The 21,650-nt window shown below is 44.4% G+C and overlaps 1 protein-coding gene across 1 annotated transcript in view; it reads left to right on the top strand.

Annotated features, from left to right (window-relative positions):
- Positions 1-11,894, top strand: part of Crebl2 (cAMP responsive element binding protein like 2) — a 32,716-nt gene extending 20,822 nt beyond the window's left edge. The window contains exons 3-5 of the mRNA XM_006976538.4: positions 3,049-3,193; positions 4,105-4,141; positions 9,008-11,894. Coding sequence (XP_006976600.1) covers positions 3,049-3,193; positions 4,105-4,118 — 159 coding nt within the window. The 3' untranslated portion in view covers positions 4,119-4,141; positions 9,008-11,894. The remainder of the gene's footprint in view (positions 1-3,048; positions 3,194-4,104; positions 4,142-9,007) is intronic.
- Positions 11,895-21,650: the final 9,756 nt, after the last annotated feature.

The raw sequence follows: 21,650 nt of genomic DNA on the forward strand, positions 1-21,650 counted from the left end.
TCAAGGTCATTTCCAGCTATCTAATGAGTTGGAAACCAATCTAGGATACATGAGACCCTGTCTTAACCCACCCCCAAATAAAGACTAAAGAGCACTAGCAGATTGTTTAGCTATAAATCACACTGTATTCCTATATGAGACTACTTGTGACCAGTGTGGGGCGATCACAATGCAGCCAAGTTTGGGGAAGCACTTAGAAGGCTGAGGCAAGACACTAGTACCTGGGGTACCGAGGACCCGTCCCCTAAAATCACAGTGCACATACGTATTTACTGATGGGGAGGGATGCTCATGATGTATTGCTAAGTGGGAAAAGCCACATAATAGTCCATAATTCTGCAGGGAGGCTGCCACTTGTGTTCCCATGAATTTATTTACTTTACATTCAGAGTTTATTGCAATCGTAGAAATGTGAGAGTAGAAAAATAATTAAAACCCTTTGACAGTGAACTCAGGGATGCGGTAACAGGTGAGAGAGGAGATGTTACTAACATGACTATTGCAAAGCTGGCTTTTCAGAAAGTAATGAAGCTGGGTGTGCGGTACATGCCTGGGATCCCAGCACTTGGGGGATAGGGACAGGAGGATCAGGAGTTCAAGGCCAGCCTCTGGACTCTATGAATAGACTATGTTTAAAAAGAAAACATGCAGGGCTGAGGAGATGACTAAGTGAGCAGGGTCCTGAGAGCTGATCCTCAGGACCCACATAAAGCAGGATGTATGGTAGTGCACATCTGTAGTCCTGTGCTCCTTGGCAAGATGAAGGACAAAAACAGCAGTTTCCAGAGGCTCAGGGGCCAGCCAGGCTGGCCTATGCAGCAGCAAATGGCAAGTGACCCCTGTCTTAAGAGGGAAGAGGACGGACACCTATGCTGTCTTGTAGATGTAACCAACCGTCTTATTAAATAAGAAACACAGAACCAATGTAAAAGAGAAAGCCAAGAGATCAGAGCTAAAATCTCACCCTTCCTCCTGGGGTGGTCTTAGCTTCCCGAAAGAGAGCTATTTCCCTGTGTGTATGTCCTTTCATAGTCATTCTGCCTTCTCATTGGTTGTAAACCCAAACACGTGACTGCCTCGTCACTGTCTGTATGTACAGCCCCCCAGATCTTTTTTTTTTTTTTAAAGATTTATTTATTTATTATGTATACAGAAGAGGGCACCAGATCTCATTGCAGATGGTTGTGAGCCACCATGTGGTTGCTGGGAATTGAACTCAGTACCTCTGGAAGAGCAGTCGGTGCTCTTAACCTCTGAGCCATCTCTCCAGCCCATAGCCCCCCAGATCTTAAAGGCATATGTCTCCAGTGCTGGCTGTATCCCTGAACACACAGAGATCTATGGGATTAAAGGCGTGCGCCACCACCGCCATGCTCTTTCTATGGCTCTAATAGCTCTGACCCCTGGGCAACTTTATTTATTAACATACAATCAAAATCACATTTCAGTACAATTAGAATACCACCACACTGTCTTATGTGACTTCCACACGTGCAACTGATACAAGCCCCAAGAATTTAAAAAGAGGGAGGGGTCAAGATGACTCACGGAGTGAAGCGCTTACCACACAAGCCTGTCAGCCTGAGTAGTTTGAGCCTCAAGAGACACATTCAGGTGGAAGATGAGAGCCAGCTCACCAGATTGTCCTCTGACCTTCACATAAATGCTGTGGCATGTAAGCTCACACACACAGTAGTAATGAGTACAATTTTAAAGGGCACTGAGGTGTAGAGGGAATCTTAAAAGTTCTTATTAATAAAATCAAACCTGAGGCCAGTTATTGGGGTCAATGCTGGTAGATCAGAGAGACAGAACAAGCCACAGCTATCTCACCTCGCCGGATCCTCAGCTGGTCTTGTCTCCTCAGACTGGAGGCCTCTGAGTCCTCATCCTAATGGCTCTCAGCTGAATTGCTGCTCAAAAGCCTGAATGCTTAACCAGCCACATGTTTAATCAGCCAAATGCTTAACCAGCCAAATGCCTCTAGTTTCTGGTCCTCACGCCTTATATACCTTTTTGCTTTGTGCCACCACTCTCTGGGATTAAAGGCTGGCTTTCTGGGATTAAAGGCGTGTCACCATGCTTGGCTGTTTCCAGTGTGGCCTTGAACTCACAGAGATCCAGAGGGATTTCTATCTCTGGAATGCCAGGATTAAAGGTGTGTGCTATCACCGCCTACATAGTGGCTTTTCTGTTCTCTGACCCCAGATAAGTTTATTAGAATACACAATATTTTTGGGCAACACAATACCACCACATTGAGGAGATGACTGGGTGAGTCACTTGCCATGCAAGCATGAAGGCCTGAGTTCAATCCCAGAACCCACATAGCAGGCACAGTGGCACACACTGTACTGGGGCAGGGGAGATGAGGGCCCCTGGAGCCAGCCGGCCAGCAATCTAGCCAATCAGTGAGCTCCCAGGTCAGGGAAAAGGAAGAGGGGGGTGATTCAGGGAGACACCCAGCATCAACTGCTAGTCTCTACACAAACTCTTGTGCAGCGAGCGAGACATGCACACACGCATGTGTGCACACATACCCATGCACAAAAGCAAAGAAGTAATAAGGGCATTAAGAGAGGAAAGTAAGTATGCTCTAGATGATGCTATTCAGTTTATTTTTGTAATACATTGCTATTGATTTTTATGCTGAATTTGATCTGTTATATGTCATTATTAATAATGATTATTTTAGCTTCTACAATCTAAGTTGCCTGAGGGCAGAATCTCTGATTTGCTTCACTTTGTATACCCCCGAAGTCCATAGTGTACACTGTGGTAGAATGTGTGTGTTCTCATACATGTAATAGTAATGTGTACAGCTACTACTGGTAGTTACTTAGTGAATATTTACTAGAGAAAGGAAATCACTACAAGTCTCCCCACACCCAGTACTGGGTATCAAACCCAAGGCCTCTTGCATACTCAGCAAGTGCTCTAGCAGTGAGCTACAGCCAAGCCCTCAGGGGAGCTCTTGTGTCTAGGATTTCCACACGTGCTGCCTGAACTCTGACTTAGCGTCTTACTTAACTGTATTAAATATTTCAGTACAAGCAATGGTGCATGGCAATGGACCAAGGGAAAATCCCTTCTGAAATAAGGGCCCTACTCACTGGAGAGGAGCAGAACAAGGCTCAGCAGAACTCAAGCAGGCATCCCAAAGCTGGGAAGACAGAGGCTAACACCAATTTGTGTGAGTACCAACTACAGGAGCATTCCTGTTAAGCAAGCATCTCAAGGTGGAGTGTGTGTCAACCACTAAGCCATGTGACTTGAAATAAAGTGAAGCACTAATGTCATTTTAGAAACACTAATCAGCAAGTGTTGTGGCAGAGGAGCCTAAACCCTGAAATGAAAGCCAGCTAAGGCTGAGTGTGGTTGGTATATACCTGCTCTGCCATCACTTAGGGAAACTGCAAGTTGGAGGCCAGCGTGGGCTTCATAGAAAGACCTCATGTCAAAAGACAGAACAACCCAGCCAGTGATGACTGTATGGTAGACAGTCCGTAATTTAAATGGCCCAGAGTTTAGTTAATGCCACTTTCTTTAATGCGTTGTTACTCACAGCTTACGAGGTACTTTAACATTTAACTTGGACATTTCCTCCAGTAGTAGTGCTAAAGAACTGTATTTTTAGGTGGCTATGTGTTAAGAGTTAGCATGCTCTAGGCCAGTGGTTCTCAACCTTCCTAATGTTGTGATTCTAATGCAGTTCCTCATGTTATGGTGGTCCCCAGTCATAAAATTATTTTTTATTGCTGCTTCAGAACTGTAATTTTGCTACTGTTATGAATTGTAAGCTGGGTGGTGGTGGCACATGCCTTTAATCCCAGCAGTCAAAAACAGAAAAATAAAGGTGAATTGTAATGTAAATATGTTTGGAGATAGAGGTTTGTTAAAGGAGTCTCGACCCACAGGTTGAGAACCACCGCTCTAGGCCCAGGATCGGTCCCAGGACAAAAACCAAAACAGGGAAATGAGGAGAAATAGCAAAGTGGCTGGGTGAGGCCCTGGGCTCTCAAGTGTAACTTTAGAAGCTAGTCTCACAAGTGCAGGCTCTTGCTACAGTAAGTTGTAACTGAGGGTGTTTTTCTTCTTTTACAGTGCTGGGGAATTGAACCCGTGGCTTCAGAAATGGAAGGTAAGTTCTCTACATGCCCAGCCCACAGTTGTTTTTATATTTGTTGAGGTGAAATTCATGTAACATGAAATGAACAACTTCAAAAAAAATCTATCATTTTAAAATGTCAAGCAGAGGCATTGTATAGTTACAACGTTACACAACTGTCATCTCTAACTACAAATATGTGACCACCGTAAAAGAGAACCCTAGACCATAAAACAACCCTTTGCAACCATGGACCTGAGGTCCCAGTGGATTAATCCATTGTAGATATTTTGTATAAATGGCATAATTTAGTATCTAAGGCATCTGACTTCTTTAACCTAGCCTAATCTTTTCATGGTTGATTCATGTTACACCATGTATCAGAACTCCATTCCTTCTTATGGTCCATTATTTTATAGATGCACAGCCACCGTTTGTTATCCATCTATCCATGAATAGGCATTTGTTTCTACCTGCTGGCTTCTGGGATACTGTCAGCACTGCTGCTATGAATGTGTATACAAGTATTCGTGTATGGGCTTGACTTGTTTGGGTGGGGTGCTGCAGCTCACTGTAAGGCTGGAGAACCTGAATCCTCATCTTCCTGCCTCCACCTCCCAAGAGCTGGGATGACAGGTGTGTGCCACCACAGCGTGCGTGCTTAGCTGTTTTGAATATGTACCTGGACTCAAACTGCTAGGCCACATGGAACTCTGTTCAAATTTTTTTTAAGGACTGCCAAACTCTTTTTTATGATGGCCAAAGTATGTTAAATTCCCCCCCAACAGAGCTCTCTACATCTCATTAATATTTGTTATTTCTATCTTTATTTTATTTTGTGAGAGATGAGATCTCACTGGGTTACCTGGTACTGACTGAATTCCAGGGCTCCGTTAACCTTCTGCCTCAGCCTGTTTGGCAGCCAGGATTACAGGCATGAGCCACTGTGGCAGCCCTATTTTGGGTTTTGTTTTATTTATTTTTAATTAATTTATTTATTTATTGGTTTTTCAAGACAGGGCTTCTCTATGTAGCCCTGGCTGTCCTGGAACTCGCTCTGTAGACCGCCTCAAACTCAGATTAACCTGCCTCTGCCTCGTGAGTGCTGGGATTATTGTTTTATTTTATTATTTTATTTTAAAGACAGGAGTCTTGTAGTAGAAAGATTTTCTGTGTCCCAGCCTGCCAGCAGTCGGGACAAATCTCTCCCAGTTGAGTCCCCTAAATAAACACACAGAGGCTTCTATTAATTAAACTGCTCGGCCATTAGCTCAGGCTTACTACTGACTAGCTCTTACACTTAAACTCAGCCCATTTCTGTTCATCTATATGTCGCCACGTGTTCCGTGGCTTTACCTGTGTGCTTTACATGCTGTTCCCTGGATGGTGGGCTGGTGTCTCCTGACTCAGTCTTCCTCTTCCCAGAATTCTCCTTGTCTGCTTATCCCACCCATACTTCCTGCCTGGCTACTGGGCAATCAACATTTTATTAAACCAGTATACAAAAGCATTATTCTACAGCATTTCCCCTTTTCTGTTTAATTAAAAAGGAAGGTTTTAACTTTAACATAGTAAAATTACATATAACAAACAGTTATCAAGCAAGAATTACAGTTACAATATCTAGTCTATTTGTATTTGGCAAAATTAAAGAAAATATTCTATCCTATATTTGTGAGTCTAAAGTTTTATATCTAATTTATCTTTTATCATAACCAAGGGAAATTATAACTATCTAGTGTTCAACTACATCAAAGACCCCAGAAGGATATAATATTACCTAAGTAAACAGGAAATGCATTATAAGCAACTTCCAAAAATCTAGACTGACAGAGACAGTTGGGCACCAGAGTCTTGCTATATAACCCCAAATGGCCTAGAACTCATGTTTACCATACTGGCCTTAAACTTACTTCCTTCTGCCTCTGCCTCCCCTCCCAAGTGACAAGGTTACAAGGCTGTGCCACCATGCCCAGTGTCCAGGCTGTTTGTTTTTAAACTATAGCCCTCTAGTAAGCATGAAGTTGTATATCATTGTGTTTATTACCGTGTGTGCATGAAGAGGTGTGTGCATGTGCACAGAGCATGTGTGGAGCTCAGAGGACAATTTTGTGGAGTCTGTTCTCTCCTTCTGCCTTTATGTCAGTTCTGGGAATCAAACTCAAGTCACCAGGATTGTATAGAAAGCACTTTTAACCACTGAGCCATCTCACTGTCCCCTCATTGTACATTCCTTAATGAATATTGGTTCTGTGTTTTGTTCTTGTGTTCTCTGGTTCTTGGCCATTTGTATATGCCTTTTGGAGACATGTTTAAGCTTGCCAGTGTTTCAGTTAGGGTTTTGTTTTGTTGTTGAGGCTTTTTTTTTTTTTTTTTTTTAAGATTTATTTATTTATTATGTATACAGCATGTATGACTGCAGGCCAGAAGAGGGCACCAGATCTCATTACAGATGGTTGTGAGCCACCATGTGATTGCTGGAATTGAACTCAGGACCTCTGGAAGAGCAGTCAGTGCTCTTAACCTCTGAGCCATCTCGCCAGCCCCGTTGTTGAGGCTTTTTTGTATTGTCCTGTTTATGTTTTTTGAAGCAGGGTCTCACTATCCAGCCCAAGCTGGCTGGAACTCATTGATCCTCCTCCCTCAGCTTCCAGTGAGCTAGGATATGGATGTGTTCCCATACCCTGCTGTGGAGTTTTAAGAGTTCCCTCTGCTCTGGGCACTAGGTGTGCAGTTGGTGTATGGCTTTCAAGCTTCTCTCCTGCTTGCTCAGCTGTATTTTCACTTTCCTGATAGTGTCCTTGGATACACAAAGATTTAGCTCTGATGAAGTCTAGTTAGCTTCTTTTATCTTCTCTTGCTCATGTTTTTGGCATCATACCAAAAGATTCCATTCTTAAATCTAGGCTGGGAAATTTTACCCATTTCATCTAAGAATATTATGGTGCCTTTGGCTGGAGGCATAATGAGCTCAGTTTCCTTTATGACTTAACACAGGCTCACAGGACACAAAGGCTCACAGGGCACAGAGGCTCATGTCTTGCACATGCTGGTTGGTTGAAGAGAGTGAAGAAGATTTTAGAATGGATGTCAGGGGTTCTGGTGTGTAATCTGCCACCCAGGAGGTGGAGGATGAAAATGTCAGGCGCTTTCTTCTTTGTTCTTATTATCTGGGAGGACTTGAAATAGTTGTAAGTAAATGTTGCCACACTGAGTGCCCAGTGAGGTGTAGGCAAGACTGTCAGGAGTTCAAGATCATCCTTAGGTACTTACTGAGTTTGAGGCCAACCCAGGCTACATGAGACCCTATCTCAAAAAGAGTTATGAAATTAAAGGAATTAGGTTTTTTAATAACTCTTAATAGATAACATTGGACCTTCATCTAAGTTAAACTAGTGAAAAAAAAACAAATTAACTAATTTTCTATATTTATAATTTTTAAAAAGTCTTATTAGCTGAACACATGACTCACACTTGTCAACTGATCACTGAGGAGGCTGAGACAAAAAGATGACTATGATTTTGAGGTCAGCCTGGGCTACTGTCTTAGTCTCTTTTCCTGTTGCTATAATAAAGTACCTTGACAAAAGCAACTGGAAAAGAGTTTATTGTAGGCAGAGTTTTTCTGTGTCTCAGCAATTGCTCCCAGATAACCACTCAGAGACTTATTGATTATAAATGCCTGGCTGATAGTTCAGGCTTATTACCAACTAGCTCTTGCAACTTAAATTAACCCTCTTCTGTAATCTATGTGCTGCCCCAAGGCTCATGGCATTTATCTTTCCTGCATGTCCTGCTTCCTTTCCATCTGGCTGACTACTCCTTTGACTCTGTCCTTTTATTTCCCCAGCATTCTCTCTGCCCCAAAAATCCTCCTACCCATTGGCCAATCAGCTTTTTATTAACAGATGAGAGTAAAGCATTTTCACAGCGTACAGAGAATTATTCTATAGCAGTTTATTTTAGCTTTCAGTTCAAAGTACAGTCAGTCCATCATGGTGAGGAAGTCAGATGTAAGAGCTTGAGGAAGCTGCTCACATCATATTCCCAGTAAGAAGCAGAGAGTGAAGGATGCATGAAGTTATTGCTCAGTTCCTTTTGTTCACATATGCAGTCCAGAGTTCCCTGCCTCAGACATGGTGCCACCCAGAGTTAAGGTGGGTCTTCATATATCAATTAGTGGAACAAAGTAATCCCCAACAAGCCCTTCTTCCACGTGATTTGAGAGTCTGTCAATCTAACCATCATAGCTACATAGTTCCAGGTCATCTGGGATGGAGCAAGATCTTGTGTCATAACAAATCAAACAGTAACAACAACATCAACAGATGCCTTCCTATATATTAACCTGAAGAAAAAGTCAAGAATTTTAGCTGGGTATGGGGGTACCCACCTGTAGTTCCATTACTTGACAAGTGGAGTTCAAGGTTATATATCCTCTGTTACTTAGAGTGATTGAGACAACCTGGGCTATACATAAAATCCTGTCTCAAAAAACCAGGACTGTTTATGATGGGCTGGCACGATGCTTCTGTGAGTAAAATCTTCTATGAAAGCTTGAGGACCTGAGTTTGGTTCCCAGAATCAGGAAGCCGGGCACCGTGGTATGGTCTGCGATCCCAGCACTTCCATAGCCAGATGGGAAGTGGAGATAGGAGAGTCTCCTGAGGCTCAGAGGGCGGCAATTCTGTGTACACAGCTGAAAAACAACAGCTCCTATCTCAGATGGTGTAAGGAAGACGTGGCCCCTGACCTCCACGTGTGTGCTGTGGCCTCACACATGTGCCTCACTCACACACAGAAATAAAGGAATAACCAAATCCGTGAGTTTAAAAACTGATTGGTCAAATTTCATTGACTAACAACATTCTTATGTTGGTGCATTTGTTTTCTCTCCAGGGTGAAGAGCATGTAAAATGCAGCCAGTGATCAAAACCAATGGTCTAATGTCTATGGAAGACAAATGGCCAGGACTTTGCTTCTTGGCTCCATTTACCTACCGCTTACTGCTCAGTAGGCATATCTGTAAATCCGAAGTTTCTACCAAAATGTGTGATCAGACATCACGAAGGCCTTTGCTTTAATTTTCCACACCTAGAAGACTTGCCAACATTCAGACCTGCTCTGTATTGCTCTCCATGCTGGCCAACAAGTTATAATGCCTGAAACCACAGGAGCAGAGGAAAGGGGATGAAAAGCGCATGTTTGCACCTTAGCCGTATGGCTTCTCTGGTTAATTTATATTTTCCTATGTAAGCTGTGTGTTTGTGTGTGTGTGTGTTGAGTTGTCACTTCTCTTCATGTTTTTAATCACCTACAAAAACCAAATAGGCTGTGTTGTTTCCTGTGGTTCTCAGCCTTGATGGACCCAATGTTACTCCTTTCTATTTACTTGAGTAATGTTTGACCGTCTGTGAGCCATTCCAGCATAAGCTGTGAGTTCATATTAACAGATATATACATTTCTATTTTTATAATCCATAGTGATATGCCTGTTTTAAAGAATGTTCATAAGAAATGCAACAAGAAAGCCCCAGACAGCCTCTTTGTGCTGTTTCCTCAGACTGTGTTTATGAAAGTTGGCCTGGGCCAAATCCATGCTTGGAGAATTAGCCATGTTTTATTTTTAGGTGAAAAGTAACCTTTCAGTAGCATTCATTATCTTAACCTGCAGTAGGTGTGTGCACATGTGTTTCTGTTGTATGTCTACATGTACATGGGTAGAAGTAGACAGGAGTGAATGTTCATACACATTTGCTTGTGTACTCAACTATGGCATGGGATATTTTTCTGAAGAACACAGAATGCAACTAGCTGCTGAGACTGAGTGTCCGTGTCCTGTCCAGAGCATGGGCACACTGCTGGCAACGCTAACGGCTGCTGCAGTTGGCAGAATACTCAGTCTCCTCCTGACATGAGTGTCCTTATGAATGTGTTCTGAGCCGGAAAGAAGCCGACTGTGTGCTGGTCCCCACTTCAGCCTGTGCCTCCACTGTGCAGCGTGGGGCCTGGCGGGTGTGGGGAGGGGCAGGCAGCTCTGTCACAGCCACACTTCCATGGCCTGGAGTGAGGGTCGAGGGCAGCGCCCACAGTCGGATACCGAGAGATGAGGACTCTACTTCTTCAGTCTTGCTACTTTGGCCAGATGCCCTGTTCTCTGTTGCTGCTAAATTAGAATTGGTCCTCACGCTGATGAGGCAGGAACTTAGCTTCCAAAAAAGAAGTGTTTGCCACAGACTGGCAGTTGAGGAGGAGGTATCATAGTCTTCAGGCATGTCCAACCTTTGACGTTGTGACTTGAAGCCTGAGAACTGAATGTTTTAAGTGAGTTTACAGTTTTGTGCTAGGACACATTTCCTAGCTATTCTGAGGCATGTGCAGCCTGCAAGCCATGGCTCAGACATGCCTGGCAGGTTGTCTGTGAGGTGGAACATGAGATGGATCTTTTGGCAGGCATTTAAACAAATGCTTCCCCTTAGCCTAAAGATCCCTTGAGCTCAAGCTTCAAACTTAGGTGTGTATGACCACTGACAGACCACTAGCCCAGCTTGCTGGGTTCTCTGTGCTTAAGAAAAATGGACATTTAAGGATATTTAATGTCTTCTTAGGACCATAAATGTAGACAAAGGATTGTTGATATTCAGGCCCTTCAGAATTTAAGTGTTTTTAAATATGGTGTTCAGACTGTAATGGGTGTGTTCTCAGTCTACTCAGTCATATTCTTTTTACTTTGCAGAACAGCCCATGACTTTATGTTGCTTTGTGCAGTACCTTTTGAATTCTCTAAGTTGTTTTCAAAGCAAACATTCCATGATGAATGTGGCTCCTCAGTGGCATGTCTGCGTTGTGCTTGAAGATTCTGCAGGTTCTGGTTGTAATTGCAGCGTCAGCCCCAAGTAGAGGAGATGGACTGTGGAGTGAGATTTCATTGCACTTTGAGTCTGTTCGTGTGTCTAGATGGCTTTAGTGTTCTGGAGTAATCAAGCCAAGAGAATGAATGGCCCTTGGTGGTGAGTGCTCTGGGAACTCTGCTGGCCCCTCTCCCTCAGAGCCTGGGATTGCATCTCTGGTCCTGATCCAACAGCATCTCCATCTCCATCCCCATCTAGTGGCAGTGCAGACTAACTGCACTTCCTTCCCAGAGGACAGCAGCCTGCGAGGCCAGAGCCCTGGGCCATCATCATCCAGGGCAGGAAGAGGCCTGTGCCTCCCTCAGCAGAGCCTGTCTCCTTTTTCTTTTGATCTCAGAGATTAAGGAGAAAATATAATTGTGAATTCACACCAGTCCGACTCTATCATTTTAGAACCCACTTCCCACATATTGGAGCAACCGGTGCAATATGGAATTGATCTGGTCTGGTCAACTTTTAGGCTGTAACTGAAGTTCTTAATTTGTTTTCTATCTTATCTAAAATCTTTTGTGATACCTGAATCAGAACCTTATAGCAGCCGTCCCTGTGACTATTTGCCTTGTAGACAGTGCTTAGCATCACCATCTAGAATTTACCATCTTTGAACTGTGATGGGTTTGCTTTGGCTGGTTATAAAAAATACAGATTTAGACTGGGCTTCATTTTTAGTTAAAGGCAAGTAAAATTAACAAAAATCAATATATTTTACAGAAATCAGCTGCATGTTGTTACAAATATTAAAGTATATATTTTGTTTTTTAAAGATGAGAGCTAATTAAACCACATGGTATTTGGGGGCAATGAAGGATGTTTTTCTTAGAAGAGCATTGTACAATTATATTTTTTATGAAAAATAAAGTATATTCACCAAAGCATGTCAAATTGCCTGTTTCACAATGCTGAAATACTCTGCATATACCTAGAATGGTTGAAAGAAAGAAAGAAAGAAAAAGAAAGAAAGAAAGAAAGAAAGAAAGAAAGAAAGAAAAGAAAGAAAGAAAGAAAGAAAGAAAGAAAGAAAGAAAGAAAGAAAGAAAGAAAGAAAGAAAGAAAGAAAGAGGGGGCTGGAGAGATGGTTCAGTGGTTAAGAGCACTGCTTGCTCTTCCAGAGGTTCTGAGTTCAATTCCCAGCAACCACTTGGTGGATCACAACCATCTGTAATGAGATCTGTTGCTCTCTTCTGGCCTGCAGACATACATGCAGACAGAACACTGTATACATGATAAATAAATAGAAGAAGAAAGGAAAGAAAGAAAGTATTGGGGAAAAATTATAAAGGCCACTCCACGTAGTTAAAAGGAAGATTTATTTAGTGGATGACTTACAAATGAAGGAATGGATAGGTCACGGGGGTCTGGGGAAGGTGTATCGCAATCCAGCGGTGTTCTCTGGAGCTCTGCACAATCAATCTCCACCATCCAGGGTCCAGGCGCAGAGCGCGTGCCCAGAGCAAGCGCTTGCCCATCCAGCTCTCCGGTTTCCAGCACCTCCCCTCGCCCCACCTCGTAGGCGTGACAGTTGCCAGAGTCTCAATGGGGGTTGGAGCTTCCAGATCCAAGCTGGAATGGCTACCCACTAAGAAAGAAAGAAAGAGAGAGAGAGAGAGAGAGAGAGAGAGAGAGAGAGAGAGAGAGAGAGAAAGAAAGAAAGAAAGAAAGAAAGAAAGAAAGAAAGAAAGAAAGAAAGAAAGAAAGAAAAGAAAGAAAGAGAAAAAAGAAAAGAAAAGAAAAGAAAAGGGGGAAAGGGGGTCTGGGGTCCTCGAGATGGCTCATCAGGCAAAGGAACTCACTTGCTGCCCAGTCTGACAATCTGAGTTCTGTCCCCACAGGGTGGAAGGAGAGAACTGACTCTGGGGAGCTATCCTCTGCTTCCGCACTCAAGTGAGGCTAAGAGGGTTTAGTGCTCCTGCAGAGCACCCTTAACCCACATGGTAGCTCACACAGCCTGGAACTGTAGTTCCAGGGGATCCCCTGGGCTCCTGCACACAGGTGGTGTGCAGACACACTAAGGCAAGCACACATACACCTAATTCTTTTTATTAAAACTGGACTAAGCAGGTCCTCAGTCCATTTTCTGAGTCACTTTGAATTATCTAGTCAGCTGGACTTCTCATCTGTCCACACAGTCACTCTGAAAGGGTAACTGGTGTGATAAATCGGGTCGTTTTGTCATTTTTCTTGTTGCTATGACAAAATGCCTGATGAAGTATTTATTTGGGCCCATGGTTTAAGGTTCAGTCCTTAAACCATGAGTACGAGGCAGCTAGTCACTGCATGTGTAGTGAGGAGGCAAGGTTGATGTCACCTGCATCTGCAGTGAGGAAGCAGGGTGGATGTCACTGCATCTGCAGTGAGGAAGCAGAGTGGATGTCACTGCATCTGCAGTGAGGAAGCAGGGTGGATGTCACTGCATCTGCAGTGAGGAAGCAGAGTGGATGTCACTGCATCTGCAGTGAGGAAGCAGGGTGGATGTCACTGCATCTACAGTGAGGAAGTAGGGTAGATGTCACTGCATGTGCAGTGAGGAGGCAGGATGGATGTCACTGCATTTGCAGTGAGGAAGCAGGGTTGATGTCACTGCATCTGCAGTGAGAAAACAGGGTGGATGTCACTGCATCTGCAGTAAGGAAGCAGACACTGCATCTGCAGTGAGGAAGCAGAGTTAATGTCACTGCATCTGCAGTAAGAAAACGGTGGATATCACTGTATTTGCAGTGAGAAAACAGAGTGGATGTCACTCGATCTGCAGTGAGGAAGCAGGGTAGATGCTTCTGAAGAGTTTGTTTTCCTTTTATCCTGGGTCTGGGTCCCCAGACAGTGGGACAGTGCTGTTCACATTCAGGGTGAGTGCTCCCTCCTCTGAAAATGTCCTCATAGTAAAATCTCAGCAAGTTGACAAGATTAACCACGAGGTATGAAAACCTGCTTGTCAAATAGCACAGGATGGGGCTGGCAGGACAGCTCGGCAGGTAAAGGCACTGGCTACGCTTGACAACCCGAGCTCATCCCTGGAACCCACACATACAGTTGAAGGGAGATCCCTCTCTCCCAAGCTGTCCTTTAATCGCACACCCATATACACACTAAACAAATGGGAAAAAAATAAAGATATTCACAGTATGTGAGGATTTAAGTTATCAAAAAGAAAAACATTTAATGAACTCAAAATGTAGTGTTAGCCTATTCTCAGGTTGTTTTCTGTATAGTGCTATGCTTATCCTTTGAACTGGTGTAATTGGAGGCTCTTGTGGCAATAATAGCCCTCAATTAATTAGGTTCATTTTAAAAACCACTGATGTCCCAACTGGTGATATAATGCTCTGATTATCCACATACAATGATTTTCAGGCTGCTAAATACCAGGGTTTTGTTGGTGTTGTTTTTCCAATTCATCGTTTTACTTAATTACAAGTGGTCATTAATCCAAGTCTGGACTGTCCTGTAAAGTTGTGCTGATTTGCGCACTGCACAGACACACAGTTAAGGTGGCTGATGCGCCTGAACTCTAGCTCACAGTCCCCCTTAATAAGCCCTGTAGAAGAAAGGCCCCTGTCATCTGCTTATTGAACCGTGCCTGTTGCCTGGGTCTGCCCAGAATTTACTCCATCAGCTCACCTTTTTAATCCCTCAACTCACTAGGGGTGCTCTTTTGAAAAGTGTGCAAAGAAATGGCATTTTACAGGTGGCTTTAGCCCGCTTAAGTGTGTCTCTTCTACTCGAAGTTCAGTGACATCGGTGTGGTAGTTACTTAGCAGTGGTGCGTGTGTGTACTCTATGGAAATCGGTGAAGGCTGCAGGCCACGGACAGTCAGTCTCCAGCACACCACTGAAAATGGTCGAATGGAGGCTAGCACAGCCCAGCTCAGAACAGATACATCTGAGGCCCCCCAGTGTAGGCTTGAAGAACAAGGGGACTGGAGGATCCCAGGGACTGTAACAGCATGGAGCTGCCCAGAAGTTCAGATTCTGTTGCAGGACAGATTGTAGTTATGATTCCGAAGCTGCTGAAGCTCCACCCACTCTAGGACCCTGAGGCAGAAGATCGGCTGAATTTCTTTTTCTTTTCTTTATTTAAATAAGGTATCACTCTGCAGCCCTGGCTGGCCTGGAACTTACTGTGTAAATCAGGCTGTCCTTGAACTCATGGAAACACACCTGCCTCTGCCTATTGAGTACATGGGTTAAAAGCCTGTGCCACTACATCCAGCTGAATTTTTAAATCCTGGGGTCTCCGCAGACTCACCTAATCCCCTTACTGCGTTTGACACAGGGTCCCAAACACTGTGGGGCTGGGCTGGCCTGGGCTAGCCTGGGCTGGCCTGGGCTGGCCTGGACTGGGCTGGGCTGGACTGGCCTGGCCTGGCCTGGCCTGGCCTGGCCTGGACTGGGCTGGGCTGGCCTGGCCTGGCCTGGCCTGGCATGGGCTGGACTGGGCTGGCCTGGCCTGGGCTGGACTGGACTGGGCTGGGCTGGGCTGGGCTGGGCTGGGCTGGGCTGGGCTGGGCTGGTCCAGGCTGGGGTTGGGCAATGAGCTGTGCCAGACAGACTGTTTGGGGCCACAAAGATCTGAACAGGAAAAGCCCAGTCCAGTCTTGTGTCCCTCAGCACGCCCTTCCTGGCAAGGACTTGGAAGACCCTGAGACAGATGAAGTGACATCAAATGGAGTCTAAAAGCCGGGACAGCTCAGAATCAAATACGGCAAAGACCACACCAAGACCACACCAAAACCACCCCTTTCAGGGCCGCAGGAGAGAAGAGACAATGTCTATGGCAACAAACAGGAAAAGACCCTCATTAAGCCTATCTGGCTTCTTTCAGCTGAAGGGAAAAGGATCACCCTCAGCCACATAACAAGTTTGGGGCCAACCTGGGATATGTGAGATGCCATCTCAAAAAACAAAAAGATAAATGCATAGTGAGTCTTGGGCCAGCCAGGACTGTATATCAAGATCCTGTCAAAAACCAAAAAACAAAAACCCAAGACTGACAGAAACTGCTGTTGAAGCTCAGCAGCCAGGCCCTGCAGCCACACAGGAAGACAAAGGAACATCAAAAAGACAAAGGGGAAAGCTGGTCAGGCCTTCATCAGAGGCTGGCTTCTGTGAGGGCTGACAAGAGACACAAGCTGGGAATGCCCCTCACCGTATTAGTGAATCCCCCATCTTTTTACTAGTATAGGCCAAAAAGTGAAAATCCATGTGGACATGAGCTTTTCAAGCAGAAAGACCAAGAACTATGCCAAGCATGGGAAAGGAAAAAAGGGGAAAAAATGTTTTTGAAAACCTTGAAACCTCTTCCTGGAGTGGGGCATCATGAAAGAGGCCTTGAGTGCAAATGGCAAACAGCCCAGTTCGAGAAAGACATCACACTGGACCCCAAACAGTATTTTAGAAGAGGCTTCTGAGATAGACCATCTTGAAACTTGAAGTGTCCACATTTGGGAAAAGTCCAGAGCTGCCCAGATAGTAGAGGGTCTGAGGTCAATGAGATGGGCCTAAAGTGGATTCATTCCACACTAAATTTAAGTATTTTACCCTGCGCATGCGCGTGCACTCAGGGGCGTCAACAACGCACTGCTACGAAGTCTGCACATTCTCTGGGCCAAATTATGAAAGCAGAAGAGGTTTGGGATGTAGCTCAGCTTGCACAGTGCTTACCCAGCATGAACAGAGTCCTGGGTTTGCTGCCGAGCAATGAATAAAACCAGGTGTGATGCCACATGCCTGTAATCCCAGGACTGGGGAAGTAGAGGCAGGAGGATCATTAGTTCAAAGCCAGTCTGGGATGCAGGAGACGTTGAGTTAAAAAGAAAGGGAAAAGAAAACCGAGAGGCCCTGGTAAATGCTAGTGGTACCACTGCCAGTTTGGTGATCTATGGGACTTTTAAAGCATGATCACATTTGTAAAATGGGTTTAAAACAATATTTCGAGTAGTGATTTCGTGCCTGTAGCGTGTATTATTTGCTAGGGAATCTCCTCCGATGTTTTTTTAAGCACACTGATTGGTTAGCCCATAGCTGAGTCTGGGAGCTCCGCAAACTTGGCTGTGTGGTTGCTAGGAGACGAAGATTTCTCTGAATTCCGATGACCAGCTCGGTGAAAAACACCGGGCTCTCCCCGCTAGGCACAGCGCCACCAAGCGGCGTCTCGCAGAACTGCGTCCGGGTTCTCCATCCTTCCCTTCGGATGAACAAAGACTGTGTTCCCTTGAATTAAGAGAACAAAGGACTGTGTATCCTTTCAAGGTCGGCCCTCAGCGAGGACGTTTATCCTCCAACAAATGAATCGTGAGAGATACAGAACTAGTTGCCATACTTATTTAAAAGGTGTGTGGAGGTCAACTTTCAGGAGCTGGCTCTTTCCACCCAGGGACGGAACCCAGACAAGCACATGCCCGAGCCATCTCACCCACCCAGTTTGTCAAGAATGGTAGATTACCTCTAACTTTACTTATTGGCCTGAGGCTTCCAGGGTTCCCTCTGCTCTGAAAAATGTGTATTTATTTAAATTGTTATTTTATGCATTTACTTTTTATGAGACATAGTCTCATTTTGTAGCCTAGGCTGTCCTGGAACTCAACTTTGTAGTCCAGGGTGACCTCAAACCCATGACAGTCCTCAGCCTCCAAGGATCCAAAGCATGAGCCTAAATCTTTTTTATTTTTAAGTGTGTGTGTGTGTGTGTGTGTGTGTGTGTGTGTGTGTGTGTGTGTGTTGGTAGTGGTGGTGACTAACTTTAATGTCTTACATGTTAGACCGTCACTTTGCCATTGAGCTATATCCCCAGTCCTCTTTTTACATTTTTTTTTTTCTTCAATTTTAAGAGGGCCCTACTGTGGCAGGGCATAGATGACACACGCCTTTAATCCCAGCACTCTGGAAGCAGAGGCAGGCAATCTGTATGAGTTTGAGTCTAGCTTGGTCTACATAGTGAGTTCCAGAACAGCCAATACTACACAGTGAGATTTACCAGCATTCCAAAACCCTCCCCAAAATTAAATAAAAAAAAAAAAGACAAATAAAAAAATAATGCTGGGTATGGTGCTGCAAACTGGTAACCCCAGTATTTGGGAGGTAGAAACAGGAGGGTCAGGAGTTCAAGGATAGCCTTGTCTTTATAGAAAGTTTTAGACCAGCTTAGGCTACATGAGACTGTTTCAAAAACAAAAAAAGTCCAGGCGGTAGTGGCACACGCCTTTTATCCCAGCCTTCTGAGTTCGAGGCCAGCTTGGTCTAGAAAGCGAGTTCCAGGACAGCCAAGGCTACACAGAGAAACCTTATCTCAAAAAACCAAAACCACCACAACAACACGAATAAAATAAATAGAAAAAAAAAAAACCCAAGTCCATAAATACATAAAAGTGGAGCAGGTGTGCTGGTGAGCCTTTTGTCAACTCCACACAGGCTAGAGTCATCTGGGGAGAAGAACTTGAATCGAGAAAATGCCTCCATCAGACTGGGAGCAAGTCTGTTGATGATTGATAAGGGAAAGTCTAGGCCACTGTGGGCAGTGCCACCCCTGGGCTGGTGGTCCTGAGCTGAGCAAGCTCTGGGAGCAAGCCAGTAAGCAGCATCCTTCCTTGGGCTCTGCTTCAGTTTCTGACTCCAGGCTCTGCCTCGACTTCCCTTCATGATGGACTGTGAGGTGTGTAAAATGAAATAAACCCCTCTTTCCTCCTCAAGTGGCTTCTGGTCATGGCGTTTATCACAGGGACAGAGCAGACTGGGAAAGCCACTGCTCCTGGCTTAAGTGTGCACACACACATCATACATACACACAATAACAATAATAAATAATTATAATAAATAATGTTATAATAAATATTTATAAAAATTTTTATAAATTTATATATATTATAAATTTATATATTTATAAAAATTATAAAAATAAATAAATAATAGAAATAAATTAAAATAAGCAGGGCCTGGAGAGATGGCTTAGCAATTAAGAGCACTTGCTGCTCTTGCAGAGGACTGGAGTTGGGTTTCCAGGAGGTTCTGATGCTCTCTCCTGGCCTCCATAGGTACCTGTACACATCTACAATACATGGACACACACACACACACACACACACACACACACACACACACACACTACAATCAGTCTTTAAAATAAGTGCCAACTGGTGGTACACATGCCTTTAACCTCAGTACAGGGTGAGTTAGAAGCAGGCAGATCCCTGTGAATTTGAGGCCAGCCTGGTCTATAGAGTGAGTTCCAGAACAGCCAAAGCTACACAGAGAAACCTGTCTCAAAAAACAAACAAACAAACAAACAAATACAAATACAAATAAATAAACAGAACAGCTAGAAGGGTTCTTTCTACTTTAAAGTCTGAACCATAAAATTCAAGGGCCAAGGGAGGCATCTGCCTCATTTCAGAGACATCTGCCAAGCCTGTGAAAAGGGAAAAAGGGGGATAAAGGGAAGCACTTATTTTCTTTTATATTTTTAGGCTTTTGAATTGGTCCTTGAAGGAAGCATCTCAACCTAAAAGCATTTCTGAAGGTATTTTTTGTTGTTGTCATTTGCTGTTGAGAACAGTCTCACTGTTGGACCTCGCTGGCCTGGAGCTTACTGTGTAGACCAGGTTGACCTTGAAATTCTAGGTCCTCCTGCCTCCAGAGCGATGATGACAAGGGTGTGCCAGCATGTTCAACTCCTGTAGATGGTTTTAGAGCAAATATCTTATTCTGTTGGGGTTTTGCCTTGGCATTGGAGACAGGCTCTCACTATGTAGCCCAGGCTGGCCTGATCTTGCTGTGTAGACCAGGATGGCTTAACCTCAGGGACCTGCCTGTCTCTGCCTCTTGAGTGCTGTGATTTAAAGCGATTGCTGTCCTTTGTCACAAATACCAAACAGAATCTTGTGTTATTTACTGGTGTTTGTGAGACTAACTTGTGGATCTCAAAACACTCAGTACCAGAGGCTGAAGAACCAATCCATGGCCAAGAGAAAGGTGTGAGCCAGCTCATTAAACTCCATCTTGACGCCATCAGGACAGTCAGATTATTTTAGACCTTACAGTGCTACCAAGGTTGTGATCAGGCCAATGGGGCTTGTCTCGTTGGGGCCACTCACGTTCTCTAAGGAGACATCTGAAATGGTAAAGAATGAGCCACAGGGGGAGGGCCCAAGTCAGAATGCCAGCTGTCACATCCCAACCTGACAAGCTGCATCGCTGAGTTCCAGTCTCCTTGTCTGGTAAATAGAGGCGATTATGAACTCATCACAGGTGAGGCTGAGGCAAGATTGCCTTGAGTATGCAGCCAGCCTGGGCTATCAAATGACACCCAATGTAAAAGAACACAAACTAAAAACATAAAAACATCATGGAGTTGTTGAGAGGATGAGCTAATACAAGCAGATTGCTAAACAATGAGTTATTGCATGCAGCTTGTGTTAACTAGCCCATGAAAATGCAAACCAGGCTTGTCTCTAAGCCCTTATTTCATTAAAATAAATTCCTTTTGTCTTGTGTTGTACTGCCTTTGAGACAAGGTCTCATATGTGTAGTCAAGGATGACCTTGAACTCCAATTCTCCTGCTCCCATCTCCAGAGGGCTAGAATTATGAATGTGTGCTATATCCAGCTATTAAAAAAACAACAACAACAACAAACTACTAGGGGCTGGAGAGATGGCTCAGAGGTTAAGAGCACTGTCTGCTCTTCCAAAGGTCCTGAGTGCAATTCCCAGCAACCACATGGTGGCTCACAACCATCTGTAATGAGGTCTGGTGCCCTCTTCAGGCCTGCAGGGATACATGCAGGCAGAGCACTGTATGCATAATAAATAAACAAATCTTTAAAAAAAAAATCTAAATGTACTAGTGCTAGATTTCTAATAATGTACACCTGGGAACAAAGGAGTCAAATCCTAAGTCACACAAGAAAGGAGAGTTTGAGTTTGGAAGGCGAATCATGGTTCCATCTAGAGAGAAGAAAACCATATCTGACTGGAGATGAACCTCACGGGGCTAGAGGCATGGCTCATCAGTTAGGAGCACATACTGCTCTTGCAGTGGACCCCAATTTGGGCCCCGGCACCTGTGTTGGGTGGCTCACAACAGCCTATAATTCTAACCCCACCGAATCCAAGGCCATCTTCTGGCCTCTGTGGGCACCTACACAGACACATAAGTAAAAGTTTATTTCCTTAATTGCAATTACAATAAAAGGCTTCTGTCAGAATTTATAGGAGAAAAATCAGTCAAATCTTGCCCTTTGTGTCCTGGTGGTCACAGCAGGGCCAGGCATTTGAAGGTCTCTTGGTGAACTGCACAGCAATTCCTGTTTTTGACAAGCCTGGCAAGGTCGCCTGCTCCTTTGCCTGTGTATGACTTAGAGAAGGGAGATATGGGTCCTAGAAACTGTGTGGCTGGGTCACAGGTTCGAGGGAAATAGCACAGGGATTTCAAGGCTTAGACCAGCAGGAAGGCTCAGTGGGGAGGTGCCTATTGTCAAAGCCTAATGACCTAAGTTCAAGCTCCAGAACCTACACAGTGGAAGGTGAGAACTGACTTATCCTCCGGCCTCTCCAAGTGAACCCCACCACCACCAATAAATAAAATAATGAATTTTCAAGGCTTCCCCAGCTGCTTGGACTAAGGAAGGATGAAAACAAGAAA

This window comes from Peromyscus maniculatus, chromosome 3 (genome assembly GCF_049852395.1).
Source record: "Peromyscus maniculatus bairdii isolate BWxNUB_F1_BW_parent chromosome 3, HU_Pman_BW_mat_3.1, whole genome shotgun sequence".
Taxonomy (NCBI): Eukaryota; Metazoa; Chordata; class Mammalia; order Rodentia; family Cricetidae; genus Peromyscus; species Peromyscus maniculatus.